General features: G+C 43.9%; 1 protein-coding gene across 1 annotated transcript in view; it reads left to right on the top strand.

The window, feature by feature from the left end:
- The first annotated feature begins 3,059 nt into the window (after positions 1 to 3,059).
- SNX4 (sorting nexin 4) overlaps positions 3,060 to 16,422 on the top strand; it is a 34,523-nt gene continuing 21,160 nt past the window's right edge. Inside the window, exons 1-5 of the mRNA XM_082055856.1 lie at positions 3,060 to 3,327; positions 4,337 to 4,452; positions 14,202 to 14,340; positions 14,418 to 14,567; positions 15,674 to 15,721. Coding sequence (XP_081911982.1) covers positions 3,220 to 3,327; positions 4,337 to 4,452; positions 14,202 to 14,340; positions 14,418 to 14,567; positions 15,674 to 15,721 — 561 coding nt within the window. The 5' untranslated portion in view covers positions 3,060 to 3,219. The remainder of the gene's footprint in view (positions 3,328 to 4,336; positions 4,453 to 14,201; positions 14,341 to 14,417; positions 14,568 to 15,673; positions 15,722 to 16,422) is intronic.

The raw sequence follows: 16,422 nt of genomic DNA, 5'->3' as shown, positions 1-16,422 counted from the left end.
GGAACCTGAACCACGGATCAGGAAGGTGCTTTCAAAGGGAAACTCCTGGCCATCTCACTTTGGCTTGTGCTGTCCTAAGCACTTTTTTCAGCAGCAGCTAAACTGAAGGGTATGAAGGGTGGTCAGTCCCCAAAAGCAGGCCAGAAGTACCCCCAAAAAATCCCTAAGATACATGTGGTGTGCATGGTGGCTTCTCAGTTCCAGCTGTTTTGCTCCACAAATCTATCTATCATTATCACTTCTATCATTATCCTTGTACATACAGTGTTTTAACTCTTCTCCATATCTCTTAGAAGTGTTAAGAAAATTCAAAGCTGAAAATAGTTTTTGAAATGACAGAATGTTAGACCTGCAAAATATGACTGTACTTTATTGATAGTGTTTTTTCTATAATAAAAACATTTGGTACAAAGTATGATATCCTGTGTGAGCTTCACATAAATACTTCCATTATATCACTGATATGGATCAGAAAAATTTCAGTACGCACATCCTGCAAATGCAAGTGTAATTGATACAAGGTATGTATCGTAATGTACATCTTGAGTAAACATAAGAAAACCATACCCTAATGGAAAACAGACTTTGTCTTACAACGTGCAATCATGCCTTTACATCTAAACTGGGCTTTGGGTTTAGAAAACAAATCTTAAATCAGTCCTATTCAAAGGACAAATCACCGTTCACATATTTGTAAAAAACCTTTTGTTCTAGGAAAGTCTTTTATGACAAACCTTGGGAACCTCCATCCAGCTACAGTGGTGGAGGGGTGGGAAAGGAGGGATTGAGGTATCAGTTCAAACAATCTGAGGAAAAAGTTGAATAAACATTGAAGACAACAGAATAGAAACCAGACGCCAAATATTAATTCATGGGGTCTTCAAAAGGGATTTTGAGATTTATTTTAATTGTTGTTGAAAGAAAAAGATTAATTTTTGGATGAAAAATGTATGCAAATAAAGCTCCGGTCAACACTAGAAAAACCATTTCCTACTCAACGCAGAAAAAAAGCAAAGCAAAGAAACCTATAATATCAACTCTTTAATCCCCCGAGGTGGCCTGTAACCTGGGTTTCAAAAGGGCAGGAAAAGCAAAAAGAGCTACATGAGAATATAAAATATGTAGTCCCTGAATCAAAAGACATGAATCTGGTGCAAAAATGGGAACTCTCAAGGGAGTGATATGTAAACCAGAGATCGATGGGTGTGCTCCCGAGTGTCCAAAGTGACGTTTGGCATACAAGGAAAAATAAACAACAGAGGCTTCCCCCGAGCTGAACTTGGGGAATTTTAACTTCTCGGGTACCCCCTGGGGAAGCGTGGTGGGGTGGGACACGCTTCGGTGTGAGCTGGAGAGCTGGCGGGCAGAACACAGTTCTGGGTGTCCCTTGGCTGCCAGGACGGGGCCAGTGGAGGAGGCAGCGTGGGCTTGAGGGCGAGTAAAGGGAACACAGCACGACCGAGTCCTTTGCTGCGGGCAAAGGGGTGAGAGCACACAAATAATGGACTGGTGGGCTTTAAAAATAAAAATAACCCGAGCTGCATAATGTTAACAACATCCAGCGGGAAAGTTAATAGCTGCTGGGAGAGGCTCTGTAAAGCAAAATGACATGTTGTCCTGCTAAGAAGGGAAAATAAGACACAGCACGGGTGCATCAGAAACTCTTCAGTGACCTGAGAGCTAAGAGAGGAGCACGAGCAAAAATAAATCTTAGAAATAAACATTTGCAAGTGTTTAAGTGAGGATGAGCACCCGAGGGATGGCGGAAGGTCTGTTCGTCGCCTGCACAGGAGCTCACGCTGCCTGGCTCCTCTAACAACGAGAGGTGCCTTCACCCCCGTGTTCGCGAAGAGGTGCCCACCCCCCGGGGACATAACGAGGCACTTTTTCTGGCAGAAAGGTGGGCAGGACGCCAACAGCCTCGAGAGGGCTTCGATCAAGGCAATCGATGAGCATCGGCCGCGGAAGGCCGGGGCCGGCGGGGCTCGCCTCGCCTCAGCGCCGGCCCCGGGCGGGCACAACCCCCGGGCGGGCACACACACCCCCCGGGCGGGCACACACACCCCCCGGCCGGGCACAACCCCCGGGCGGGCACACACACCCCCCCGGGCGGCACACACACCCCCCGGGCGGGCACAACCCCCGGCCGGGCACACACACCCCCCGGGCGGGCACACACATCCCCCGGGCGGGCACAACCCCCGGCCGGGCACACACACCCCCCGGCCGGGCACACACACCCCCCGGGCGGGCACACACACCCCCCGGGCGGCTCACACCCCCCGGGGCGGGCACACACACCCCCCGGCCGGGCACACACACCCCCCGGGCGGGCACACACACCCCCCGGGCGGCTCACACCCCCCGGGGCGGGCACACACACCCCCCGGGCGGGCACACACACCCCCCGGCCGGGCACAACCCCCGGCCGGGCACACACACCCCCCGGCCGGGCACACACACCCCCCGGGCGGGCACACACACCCCCCGGGCGGGCACAACCCCCGGGCGGGCACACATCCCCCTCCCGGGCGGCACACACACCCCCCCCGGGCGGCACAACCCCCGGCCGGGCACACACACCCCCCCGGGCGGGCACACACACCCCCCGGGCGGGCACACACACAGCCCCCCGGGCGGCACGATCCCCGGGCGGGCACACACACCCCCCGGGCGGGCACACACACACCCCCCCGGGCGGGCACACACACACCCCCCCGGGCGGGCACACACACGCCCCGGGCGGGCACACACACAGCCCCCCGGGCGGCTCACACCCCCCGGGGCGGGCACACACCCCCCGGGCGGGCATACACCCCCCCGGGCGCGCACACACACCCCCCGGGGCGGGCACACACCCCCCCCGGGCGGCTCACACCCCCCGGGGCGGGCACACACCCCCCGGGCGGGCATACACCCCCCCGGGCGCGCACACACACCCCCCGGGCGGGCACACACACCCCCCGGGCGGGCACACACACCCCCCGGGGCGGGCACACACACCCCCCGGGCGGGCACACACCCCCCGGGCGGGCACACACACACCCCCCGGGCGGGCACACACCCCCCGGGCGGGCTCACACCCCCCCGGGCGGCACACACACCCTCCGGGCGGGCACTACCCCCGCCGGCCGCTCTCTCTAGGACCTGCGATGAGTTTGCCCGCCGGAGCCGGCCTCAGCGCCTGCGCGGAGGAAGGTGGCCGAGCGCCTTATAGCCATGGAGAGCGCCGAGGCCGAACCCAGCGATAGCCGTCCGGAGGAGGACGGCGCCGCGCCCTGCAGCGGCCTCCCGCCTCCGGAGCAGCCCGTAGCCGCGGCGGCCACGGTGAGGGTGCGGGGGGAGGCGGCGGCGGGGCGGCGTCCTTCCCGCGAGCCGCCGGCCTCTGCGCGGCCTACTCCGCCCGGGCCGAGCACCGGGCTTTCCTGAGCGCGCTGCCCGGCCGCCGCGCCGCTAGCCTGGGGAGGGGTGCGGGGCTCGGCCGGCGCGGAGAGGCCGGGGCCGGGCGGTAGCGGGAAGGGGCTGCAGGTGGGATGAGCTCTCACACTGCGTGCCGGGGGCCGAGCCCGTGGCTGGGGCTGAGCTGTACACCCCGTCCCTCCGAGCAGTAGGGTTCTCCTCCTTCCAGTCTCTCTCTGGCTGTTGTTAGAGGGATTTTTGTGCCATCTGCCCTCATCCTTTGTGCCCTATTGTTATTTTTATTTCTCAACATTTTTGCCCCCGCCCCCCAGTTTCACAAGTAGATCCCCCTCCCTGCAGAATTCAGCTGGAGGTTCCTGGAGCTCTCTCTGCCTTTCCAGGGTGGGCGTGCGGTCCTGGCCGACGCTGCCTGCCAGTGTGTGAAAGATAACGATCCTCCTCCGGGAGATTAAAAGAAAAACATCTCAGTCCGGATGTGTTCTGTTTCCTGTGAAACGGGAGAGGTGGTTACGTGTGTCCCAGGTGTCTTGAGGAGGAATTCACCGGTAGTTGGGAAATGTTTGGGTAGAAAGTGCAGGGGTTTGTTTGTTTTTAAAAAAGGTTACTTTGTTACCTGTACAGAAGAATATTAGTTCTTCTCTATCTTACTGGGTCATGATGAGTTTTGGTATCCAAAGCTATCTATTTGTCAGCTTTGATTTTTTTTTTTTTTTTTCCTCCAAAAGCAGGCTTTCTGTTTTCATTTGCAAATGTGATACAGAACGAAGGTATAAAACAAAGACCTGTCAAAGCCTTTATCCTGTAGAGACCTGTCTTATTTGAACAAATGTGCTGTGAGAGAAGGGGAGGCAGGGTTAGTAGCCTTTGCCTTGTGTGGCTAATGTTACATGAATCTTTATTTTCCTCCTCTAAAAAGATGGAAGACTGTTTGGCAAAAAAAATGGAAATCACTGTTTCAGAAGCCGAAAAACGGACTGGGAGGAATGCCATGAACATGCAAGAAACATACACTGCTTACCTCATTGAGACGAGGTAGGTGATGAGAGCTCACTCTGAGTGCATGGATGTGCCATTCTAAACCAGCTATCTCCCCTTCCCCAAAATTATTAAGGTACAGTTGATGAGAGGATTTAGTTTGTTTATGATTTGTTATGTGATTATCAACCTACTCCAGAGGAACTTTCCCCATGAAAACTCGGCATCTGATCTCCAGTATTAATGCTGGTGTTGTGTAACTCTATACTGTAATTTTTCATTTAGCTAGGTGGAAAAAATGTGTGCTTGAAAGATGCTGCTTTAATATGGTGTCAGCAACTGCTTGGTTATTTCTTAGACATGGTTTGCATAAATTTATATACATATGTATGAGGTTGTATGTGAGAGAGGTTGTGCATCATGGTCTAAAGTAATGGTTAGGCTTGTTTGGGATCTCAAGAAAATAAAGGAAGGCTCATGACTTATGTCATGTGGTCAAAATTTAGTGCTCCACTAATATTTGAAATTATTTGCTTGATCTGATCACCACATACTCCTTGTAGATGCTCTAAGGGTTAGGATTAATTAACTGCTTCCTTCCTTCATATTAGCTTAAACTTTCACTGGAGAGCTTACTGCTTTCGATCTTCTTGTGTTAGTAAGATCAAAAATACAAATAAACACTCCTTTTACCACAAAGACAGCTTGGGATTTTAAGCACTGAGTAGTGAACAAAGCTTTAAAATCTCTTCTAACTTATAGTTACTTGCCAGACAGCCACAGATGACTCCTATTATGCAGGATCGTGTTACTCAGCTGAAGCAAGAATTTCAAAATCAGATTTTATTAGGAGTTTTGTCTCTCTCTTCTTTATATTAACAGTTTTAACCTTTGGGCCTTGCCTCAGGAGTGATCTGCTGTACAGATAAAACCTTCTGAAACAAAGCAGTTGCATTTTGCAAAGGCAAAGAGTTCACATTGTAATATTATCATGTAAGTCTTGTAGTTACTAGTTAAAAGGCTTCTTAACTTGCTTAACAGATGAAGGGACACACCAGTCATGCTAACTGCAGACCTACTGGGATACATTTACTATACGTTACTAAGCTTTCAGAATAAAATCCAAAATAGACATGCATGGCATACATTATATTTTTCAAATATTGTAGCTCTTTGGCAGTTGCTCAGATGTTTAAAAAATGCTTCTACAGTTTATTGGTGTTAAAGATTGCATATTCTCGCATAAGTAATGTTGTTTTTCTTTTCATTGTATTTCTGAAGGAAAAGAGAAGAAAATCAGAATAATTGGTGTCTTAACTGTGTTGTGAAGTGTACTCTGGGGGCATCTTTACGCAGCTCTGGAACACGCTGACTGCAGCATCTCCTTTCCCAGTCATCCTTATGTTACTTTAGACTCACTCCTGCTGGTCTTTCCCAGTGGTTCTTTCAGTGGCAAACCTGTTTTTTGCTGCCCAGATTGCATGCTTTCATTAAGATTTATTCTGTGGTCAGCAAATACCAAGACCAATTATATGTTTGTCACAGAACTATTGAAAATGTGGGTTTGTCACATCTCTAATAAAATAGGTTCTCTATTCCTTTTGCTGAGAAGGCAAAATTTCTTGCATAAATATAATTGCTGGCTATTAAATGTGCTTCCTGCTGAGCCTGGAGCTGTAGGTGGGCTTCACAGCAATTTGTCTGTGGGTAATAGGATATTTTGTAGCAGAAGAATAAAACTCAGTTTATAGTACTATAAAAGGAAGACCACTTAATAATAGTTGTATTATGTTTATGTGAACTGGGGTTCCACTGTTACTGCTATCTAGGATTTAATTTCAATAGGAATTGCATGCATCTGGGTGAATAAGGGACACAAGATGGATGCAATTACAACCACTGTACATTTGTTACAGAACAGGAGCTGAGCACCTAAACTTTTTAACACGTTAGTTTCACTGGTGCTGATGAAACTGTTTTCAAAATGCAAGTGATGGTGTTGCTTCCTTTTTCTTTTCAAAATGAAACGAACTACTCTCACGTTTTCATATGACTTTTGTGTGTTTTGGGTGTTTAAGTGATATTACACCTCCACATAGATCTCTTTCTTTGAGACAAAACAAACTCTGCTGCTCTAGACTGCAGAGCCTCAGCAAATTCCAAGGGTCGTGCTTCCTGAAAGCATCTCTATTCTTGGTTTACACCTTTCTGCATTAGCTAAGTAGATTTTTGTGGTGAGCCATTTCCGTTCAATTAGTCTTGAAGTCAGTTTGTATAGTTTAATGGAAGCTGTGAAACAGTTATTTAAAAATAACTTAGTTTTTATATTCTTCCTGTGCAAACAGATGAACACTTCCACCTCTTTGTGGGAAATGGCAGTAAGGCAAATACAAATTCTTAAAGTGTGTAACTAAATATTGCTTCATGAGATGTAGGTGCTCAGCATATCACATGTTCTCTATAAGGGAAACCAAAATATCCAGGACCTCACTTAAATTCAGATTTTCTTGCTTTTTAGAAGTTTTGTCTTACACCAGAGTCAGTGTGAAACTTCAAGAATGGAGACAGTATAAAACCCAGAGTTTCACTCCTGGTCTTGTGCTCTTTGTTTTCCATGACAGAGCTGAAAGTTAGCTAGAATGCAGAGAACATCTAAGTGCTCTGTCGTGATGGGCTTTTAATCATAGTACCTACAGGGATGCCTTTTTTCCTGTTCTCCTTCAAAGTAAACAATTTCTTCCATAGTTGTAAGACTCTTCCATTTAGCTATTTAGTTAACTTTGTTTCCCTCCCTGCTGACTTTTAGGTCTCTGGCCTGGTCCTGGTCATGAAACTTGATGACTAGAGGTGGTTGTGTTTGTGTGGTTTTGGTGTTTGTGTGTTGTTTTTTTTGTTTGTTTCTTTTTTTGTTTTGTCTTTTGTCAATGTGGCTTTAGGAAAAAGCAACAAACTTTGTGCAGCATGGTAGCTGACTACTTAATAGCGGGATCCCTGGTTTCCAGCCCTACTACACTTATCTTCCTTTTGATGTAATTTGAAAAGGTGGCTCACTATATTTGCTTGTTACTCCCACAGTATGGCTGGGGAGGTTACTCATATTTCTGCTTTCAGTATTTCGAAAGTTTTCCATCAGTTAAATTGTGACATGAGTGATACCTATTTATCCCATAAGATGTTGGATTGTGCATCTGTAGTGTAAGGGCTTCTAATGACAGTTTCTGTGAGAGACATGAACTTCTATTGTAAATGAGTAGCCAGTTCAGTGTTAGTGATGCGCTACCACGGGTCTTCAGGAGTTTTTGCTTTGTTATGTTTTAAGTTACTTTCCCAAAGTCTTCTGCTCCACGTTGGTCACAGTGAAGAGCCAAAGCATGTATTTCCCGAGGACAGGCACACGGTGAATGCTTGTAGAGGTCTCCTGTCTTCTGATAAAACAACAAAATGCAGATTTTGGTCACTGAGGGTCAGGAAGACTGGTCTGTTCCCTCCAAAGGAGGTATTAGGTAAAAAGGAAGAAAGTCTGAACTCAGCATGAGCTTTAAACAGTAGCATTAAGAGATGAAAGAAGGTGGAGGAACGGAAATTTACTGCTGCTTTATACTTAATTGATACTATGAATCATCAACCTGACTAGTGGATGTATAATTTAGTTAAATAGAGAAAACTGTTTAGGTGACGGTATAAAAAACCAACCAAACAAAACACCACCAAAACCAACTAAGCAACCAAACAAAACCCACCTGGCTGTGAAAATCTTCTGACAAGACAACTTGCTAGATAACTTTTGGTGGTTTACAAAATCTGTAGTTGATCTGTAATGATTGCTCTTCTGTCTGTTTAGAGGCCTAAATACAGAGCCCATTTCTAAATAGCTAATGGAAAAAGCTGCTGAGCCCTCTGCAGTGTTATTCCTCTACAGAGAGTGAACCTTGTCTGCTGTAGGGGACTGAAGTGTCACTTCTTGTACTCTGGAAGGTCAGAGGCTGAAAGCAAAGTTACTGCTTTTACGATTGAAGAGGTAATTGCTTTTACAAGGAAATAACTGATGTATTTCCTCCTTGTCTGATTTAATATTTTGCAGTCATTCCTCATTTTTATTTCATTCAGAATTGTTTAATGGCTTGTTTAAGATAATTAGTTTTAAATGGGAAATGGGAAGAGGTTAATTAGATGGACTGAAGTTCTCACATTGGCACTTTGAATTAAAGCAAATGAATGTGACTTTTGGAGTAATGTAATCTTCCAATCGCATATGATAACATCAGTTATGAATGCAAAAGCTGAAGGTTTCAATTTTGTCTTTTAATTTTTTTTCAGCCAGATTGGTTCATTCAGTGAATAACGTGCATTGTTAAAACTGTTCTTGGAGGGGAAACATATGGTTTTCCTGCCTGAAGACTGTACAAGTATTATATTGTGTTTTTAAAACCAAAACAAATTGAGAAGTTTGACTGAATGTCAACAAGTGATTATAATCTTAATTGAAACTGGTCTGCAGTACTTGCATTTAATGGTGGAGTTCATAATGTGGTCTAAAAAATTAGATGGTAATGAAGGTATTAAGTGTAATGAGTACCTTTGTGGATTTCTACTTCCTTTCTGGAACGGGGTTCCTGGGGAGAAATGCTCTTGTAATTGGTGATATTTTATGGTCTCATGTAACCAGGTGAAGACATTTTTGGTGTGATTAAAAAAAATTTTCTCTCATCTTACTTGCCTGTCCCAAATCCATCCATGCAGCTTCAAACACTTATTACCTGGTTTGAAAGGCAGTGGTGTGGACACAGGCTTGTAACTGAGGGCTGTACAGCACTTTCCCACTGCAGCTTTGTTCTCTCTAGAGAGTGGAATCTGGCTGCTTTTACTATATCAAAGCCTGGGTGGAAAGGGGATCTTAAATTACTATTAGTAACTTCAAAATATGTTTAAAATTTATTAAAATGGGTTAAATAGAAGTCATTGATTCTTTGTTGGGAGCTACTTGGCTGCCCTTCTGAAATGTTGTGTTCCCCCTCCAGTCACTAAAAGTTGCTAAACTGACATTTTACAGCGTGTTGGAGAGAAAAACACAAACAAGCAAAGTCCCCAAACACAGCCAAAACAAAAATGAAACAAACAAACCACACAACACCCCAGCCAAGACTGCTGGAGTGGGTGATGCTGGTGGCAGAGGCAGCAGGGATGTCCATCTGTCCTGCAGAGATGGGAAAGTGTGGTGGCAGGTTCCTGCTGAGGCCCAGCTGTTAGGGTGCAGCTTTTTGCAAGAGGATGTTGGGCAAAGAAAAACATCCAGACATTTCTCTGTGCAAGTGTCTGTCTACCTGTTTTGCTGTCACATTTACTTGCTTTACCTGTTGTCTCTGAACTGCTTTTCACGCCAAGCAAGAACTATGTTATGTAAAGATAGAAGCAACAACTACAACCAGGAAAGGCAGCATTCTCACTTCTAAGACAGTGAGAATAAATACATGTTAGAATAAAGGAAGTAACTATGATCTGAGAAGAGAAATAACACCAGGCTGCTTAACACAGACTACGTTGAGGAAGCTGCATCAGGTTCTGCTTAGTTAAAGAATAAACTGTGCAGGCAGGTTTGACCTTCAAGGTTCTCTGGTAGTAATTTAACCTTTTTCTTTAAGGTCTAATGTGAGGCTCGTGTGTCCCTCATAAGGGTTGTAAAGCTTGATTAACTTAGACTTAGGGAAGTCTGTTTTGTCAGAATAAATTGACAATGTAGTAAACTTCCTTAGTTTGAGTGTGAGGAGGGAAGATGTGGTGAACGGCATGATCTGCTCTGGCAGTTGCTTCCTTCCTCCTTGAGTTCTTGAGGACCCTCGTGGACACAGAACTTGAAGTAACAGGGTACCTGCATCTCTGTTGTGGGGTGGTAGTGGTTTGTCCTGATATAGGACTTGACTTCTCTAGAAAGCTGTGGTCCTTCCCTGCTGAAGTGCACCCTCCTAGCTATTTTACAAGTTTTTGGTTCCTGTTTAATTTTCAGCTTGATAGTTGTGTGTGTGGACTGAGATGTTAGTATTCCAATTATTGTGGGTTTTTAAAAAATATTTTAAATAACCCATGTGTTCTTGTTAATTCTGACAAATACAAAGCTGATATAGCAGACATGTTGAGATATTTTTTGCACAGTTAAGGCTCCCCATGGTCGTTGCTGCTTCTAGTTTATAATTAACTCTGCAAAACAGTCATGAAGCTTTAAGAGCATAATTTACAATGGAACATTCTCTTGTCAGAAGGCTGTGATCTCTTACAATGACAGCTTACTGATGGTGTGTTGACCTGAACCCTTACAAATGGTAAATAAACCACTGCACTATTAAAATATGTGATGATTCTATTGGTGCATTTCCCTCTCTTTGCTGTTTATAGGATAGGAATGTGAAATGTAAGTGCATCTTCTTCTAACATGTAATCCATACTATGGAAGGAGAGTATATATAGTTCTCCAAACAGACTTGAATCTGTGAAGCCACTTTAACATTTCTAAAGACATTCTTGATTTAATTTTTTTTCCTGTTCGTTTATAGCAGAGCACTATTCTTTAGTTTTATCACACTTGTGGTGTTAAAACTGTTGAAACATATTAAATAATGTGACTCTCCTAAGTGCAGGAATTGGGAGTTCTAAGAAGAATACAGATTAACTTTTTCATGGTAAAACTGACTTGGCAAAAATGAGTGTGTGGAGGAATGACAAGCCAGAGCAGGATGAGTTAAGGCAGATCAACTATGGAAGACAAGCTACCTGACTTTATACCGCTAATGTGTATTACTGCAATTGTGTTTGATACGTTGGTGCCATATTGAGGCCACTTACAAATGCCACTTACCAACATTTGGGATAATTTTCTAACATCTTGTGAAGTTGTATTTCTACCGAATTGCACTTGAAAACAGAGTAGGAATGTCTTGACCAGAAACTTCCTTGAAAGATAAACTTTTCATTCTTCCCTGTACTGACCTCGTTGACATTATGGGTTATTCAGAAAGTGATAAATATAAGATTAGACTTGAGCTGGATTGGGTTAGAGGCAGAGGACAGCAGTTAAGTACACACTGTGGTGAAATGGAATAGCTAAAGGAACTTTTCTAATTACTTCATGTTCGGGAGGTGGAAAACTTCAGGTTTGAAGTTGCCTGTGTCAGTGTAAGCCCATAGAATAAGTGGAGAAGAAAAATAATTGTGGCTAGCAGTACTTTGCATTAGGGGCTCATATTGACAAGAAAAATAAGATATTTAAAAAAATAAAGGTAGATGTTCTTCTGCAGTTTCCCTTTAGTGGAAGTTCTTAAGCCTCTGTAACTTCGCCTGAAATGTGGTAGGCTGCCATAACCTGTCAGTGGCGTATGCACACCCAGCCTGCCTCTAGTTATGAGGTGATGCAGTCAGTCTTAAACTTCAGTTAAATTTAAAAAAAGATGAATAATGGAACTCTCCTATTACATAAAAATGAAAACTGGAAGGAAGAACTAGTTAAACACGACTCCTGAGCCAGTCCCAGGGTTGCATTTGCTATGTCCAGGAGATAGTTAAGTGCTGGAGTGACAGACATGTAATAGCAATGGGCCAAGTGCATCCTCCAGGTTTTTTTTTTTCTTCTTTGTCTGATAGAACATGCATTATATTATGGAGAACTCTGTGTTCTAGGTCTGAGATGTGAATCTATAATCTTGCTGCCTTTAGAGTAAGGGTGGCTGCAGTCTGCCTCGCTCTGTACCTCCATGTGAGTCTGCGGTGTCTTCCCGCTGGTGCAGCAACATCTGTACCTGCAGCACAGATGGGTCCTCCTGGCATGTGACTGGGTTCTCAGGGCAGTCCTGGCCCCTCTGTTTCTTGTATCCCTGTTAATGTTTGCATGTGCAGTATGTTCTCAGACAGCGCCCACATAATCTGATGCATTGATGGTAGCAGTCTTGATAATAGCCTGTGCAGAAGTAGTGCTCTTGAAACCTGTGGTGTAAGTCAGTGCAGCTGGTTGATAGCTGCTGAGGCTGGAGAGTAAAAGGGTCCCTAATTCTGAAGTACTTTCACGTGAGCATCTTCAGGGGCCACATTGTTTACCAAACTCTGGGAGTTTCTCTTCTAGGAGAGTGAGGTTTGTGCCTTCAGTTTTCAACACAACAACTGAACTTCCAGGGCATAGTAGCTTAATTCTTTATCTATTTAAACTTACCTCCAACTCAGCAATAGTACAAACACTAGATACCTGCTTTTAGCTGAGGTGTTCTTGAAATGTTTAAATTGTGTAGTGTTTGTGTAGGGAGGAATGCTGCACAGCTTGTCATTGCAGCACTAAGCTCAGCTTACCCTCTTCAAAACTCTGTTTGCAAGTTGCAGCTTTGAGTTGAAATACTCTTAATAGGGGGGAATTCTATGGGATGTTGGCAGTACAATTTAGTGGCTGTCAGCAGTGTGCTCACCTCCTTTTCTAAGTTGGTCTCAAACAGTTTTATTCTGCAGCAGTTTGTGTTGAATGCTTATGAATACATCCTTTCTTTTTCCTCCTTGTGAATTTCTTTTTCCTACAGATTCAGTCACCTGGAATAAATGTCCTTTCCACAAGGCAAGGGTAGATAAATGAGTAAGGCCGAGCATTTTCTGTTTAAAAAAGATTCCTTTTGCATAATTCTGTATTAAATTACTTTAACCTCAAGATGTAACGATGCTTTTAAACAAGAGGGTATAGCAAGGTTGTTCTTTTCTAATGAGAGTTCAGAAATGGATGACAAAGGCTTCTTGTGTTTTATTTAACTGTATGGAATAATTGGGGTTGCCCTGCAGTGGGATTGTTTGTTTTTTCGGTAAGGTCATTAGAAATCCAACCTTGAAGGTTAAGAATAGCTTAAAAAAAGTGTGCTATTTACATGTTTTTAAAACTTTACTCCAGGAAGTTCTTATGAACTCAAGAACTGCATAGCCTGGTTTCTGCTGGAAGAAATAATTTAGTACTCTATTCTGAGTATCATAGAGTTAAGTACTTGTAGTTCTGGGTTCTGCAGTACAAGTAGATGTAGTTAAGCAAGTCCAGTGAAGGGCCATGAAGGTGATGATGAGCTTGGAGTATCTGGTGTTCAGGGAGAGGCTGAGAGAGATCACGCTGCTTGGTGATGTTTGCTTTAAGTTTTCAATAATTTTTTCAGATGCATCAGTTTTGTACCTGCTTACTCTATCTTTAGCTAGTTTGTTAAACTATGTCTGTAGTCCTTAACTATACAAAGATATCACTTTGAACCCAGAAAACTGGAGATGCTTTGAAATTTGTGAAAACATCCTTTAGAATTTCTAAATATTAAAGTGTAGATTTTAAATTATTCTAGCTGTTGCAGACAAGACAATTTTTATCTTCTGAAGCGAAGACTTTCCCATTGAATAGTAAATTCTTTCTTGTAATACTCTGTATCCTTCAGCTGCTTTAAGAAATTCTGCTGGCTTGAAACCTGACACTGTTCCAAGAGAAATATGTCTAATTGTGTAGGGTCGTGAGCTAAGTCACTTGTGTGGCTCTTTACTTGACTGCGATCTACCTGTTTGTTTGTGGTATGATGAAAATGTGTTGACTTTGCCTGTGTTTCTGAAAAAATAAAGCATGCTGTCAGGCAGAAATCAGAAATATTTTTTAAATGAATATATGGATGTGAAATTAATTAACGTTACTTTAGATTATAGGCAAGTTATGCGGTAATCATTACTGGGTAACTATTTTCAGGACCTTTGCTATAATTGTACTGATGGTATGAGGAAGGAGTTGATAGCTTACTAATGCTTGAATTTGCTGTTTCACGTTTCAGAGCTGTTGAGCCCCAGAGTGAGGGACAGTGTGCCCCAGTGGACTCCCTGTGGCGACGTTACAGTGAATTTGAGTTACTGAGGAATTATTTGTCGGTCACCTATCCACATATTGTTGTTCCCCCTTTGCCAGAAAAAAGGGTAAGGAAAGCTGAGGCTGCAGCTTGCTTTGTCTTGTTTCCTATTTATTTACTATTAACACTCTTCTGTTTAAATAGGCTGACTTTGTTTGGCATAAGCTATCAGCAGATAATATGGATCCAGACTTTGTGGAAAGAAGAAGAATTGGTTTGGAAAACTTCTTGTTACGTGTGGCTTCGCATCCTGTTCTTTGCCAAGACAAAATCTTTTATTCATTTTTAACACAGGTATAGTAAAGTGTTGTGCTTTCTAAATACATTCATTAGCAATTATTTATTTAAGATGATGTCTTTTTACTCCTCTTCCCTGCCATTGACCCACAGCTTGTTCTGTGTCTAGAAGAAGGATAGACAGTGTGAGCGAACTTCAGGTGGACAAGTCCATCTGAAGACTTTAACAGCCCACTGCAGTTGTACAACAGGACTTCTGAAGTACCTTATGGCATTTTTCCAGTCTAGTTCTAAGGTTCCGAAGAGAGAATTTCCACCTCTTTGGAACAGCATATTGGGAACTTAATGTGTATTGGTTGGGAAAGCTTCCCTAGGACTAAAGCTGAAATATAATAGTTAGCGTGCTGTACCGCTGGCTGCAGAGACAGTACTGGCTTCCAATTCACTTTTTGGATATCCATGGTTTCTTTAGCTTTGCGGTTTGACTCGTGATCCATTTGTATGTGTCGTGGTCCAAAACCACTACAGTATGTTGTCACGAAAGCTGTGATCCAATTGTCAGCTAAAGTATTGCATTCTGTGGTTTTGAACTTCAGGAGATGTTGGATGTCTTTTTTCTGTTCTTTGAGAGATTCCCAAGTAGTGGCCTCCGCAGGTATGTTTACTGCCATACAGTATAGCATGTAGGTGAACCAGTATATGGGAACTGGCAACAGGGGACAACCAACTACATGTGAGCGAGGTGACCGCATGTGCACTGTGAACAGCTGTGACCTGTGTGTTTTCTGTGTGCTCTCTGCCTCAGCCTGTGAAGGTCCTTGGAGCTGCTGTTGATCTAATAGGCACTAGATGGTTACTACTCTTATTTCTAAAGAGCTGAGCTCCTTCTTCAGACAAAGCTGTGTGGCTCCTGCCCCCAGTTGATAGAATGAGGTAATTGAGTAGTGCAGAGACAGTTTTTTGGGGGGAGGTTAGTATGCAAACACAACATAATGACATGTTATTTTTAACCCAGATTCTTGGAAAGTCGTGGGGAAGGTAGCTGAGGCAGAAACCAGGCTTACTGGAGAAGTTCTTGTGATGTAGGGACTGATACAGGGGCTTGCAAAAGCTGTGGCACTCTTAAGTAACTCTTACTCAATGTTCTTTTCCTGTGTTTTTAGGAAGGTGGATGGAAAGAAATGGTGAATGAGACTGGATTTCAGTTAAAGGTAATTACTGTAATTGTTTGTCTCAAGACTGCTGTGACACAGAAATACTCCAGCAAACATGTTTTAGGCTATTATTTTGAAGGGCTGTTTGCTGTTAGAATGAGTTAGAGGCATTGCTTTATGTATACTTGTAACTACAAAAAAACAGTGGTGTCCGTAGCATGTAATAGGGAAGACTTCAGTTGTGAAGTTCTCTAGGAGACTTGTTAATATGTGCCTATGTTTGATGCTCAACCTTGTAATTCTGGCAGTAATGTAGAATTGTGATCCTTATAAGCTTTAAGCTTTAATGAACTTGAGCCCATAGCAGTGCTTTTGTATGTTGTCAATTTATTTTAGCATTGTTTTAAAGATGGATGCCAAATTTAGCCTGGTAAGAGGTGCAAGATGTCAAAAAAAAAAAAAAAAAAGGCAAGCAAGGGGTCTGAATTGTAGGACATCTCCAAGGATAAGTTACTGAAAGGCACCAAGGCAGTTGGATTTGGTGCCCCTTAGCTTTGTAACAGAATGTGTCTTGTACTATCCCCATTGACATCAGTGAGGTTGTGGCTGGGTAAACTGATGGAACACTTGCAGGAATAAATCATCAAAGGTTGTGTGTCTGTACAGGACAAGAATCTGTGAGAAGCTGATAGATTGTTGGGCTGTGTCTGGAGAAGAACACTGGGGACAAACACTGAGCTTTTGTTTCATTGTAATGT

This window comes from Streptopelia decaocto (genome assembly GCF_964273445.1).
Source record: "Streptopelia decaocto genome assembly, chromosome: 6".
Classification (NCBI taxonomy): domain Eukaryota; kingdom Metazoa; phylum Chordata; class Aves; order Columbiformes; family Columbidae; genus Streptopelia; species Streptopelia decaocto.
The sequence above is the reverse complement of the archived record's forward strand: the minus strand, read 5'-3'. Positions and strand labels throughout refer to the sequence as shown.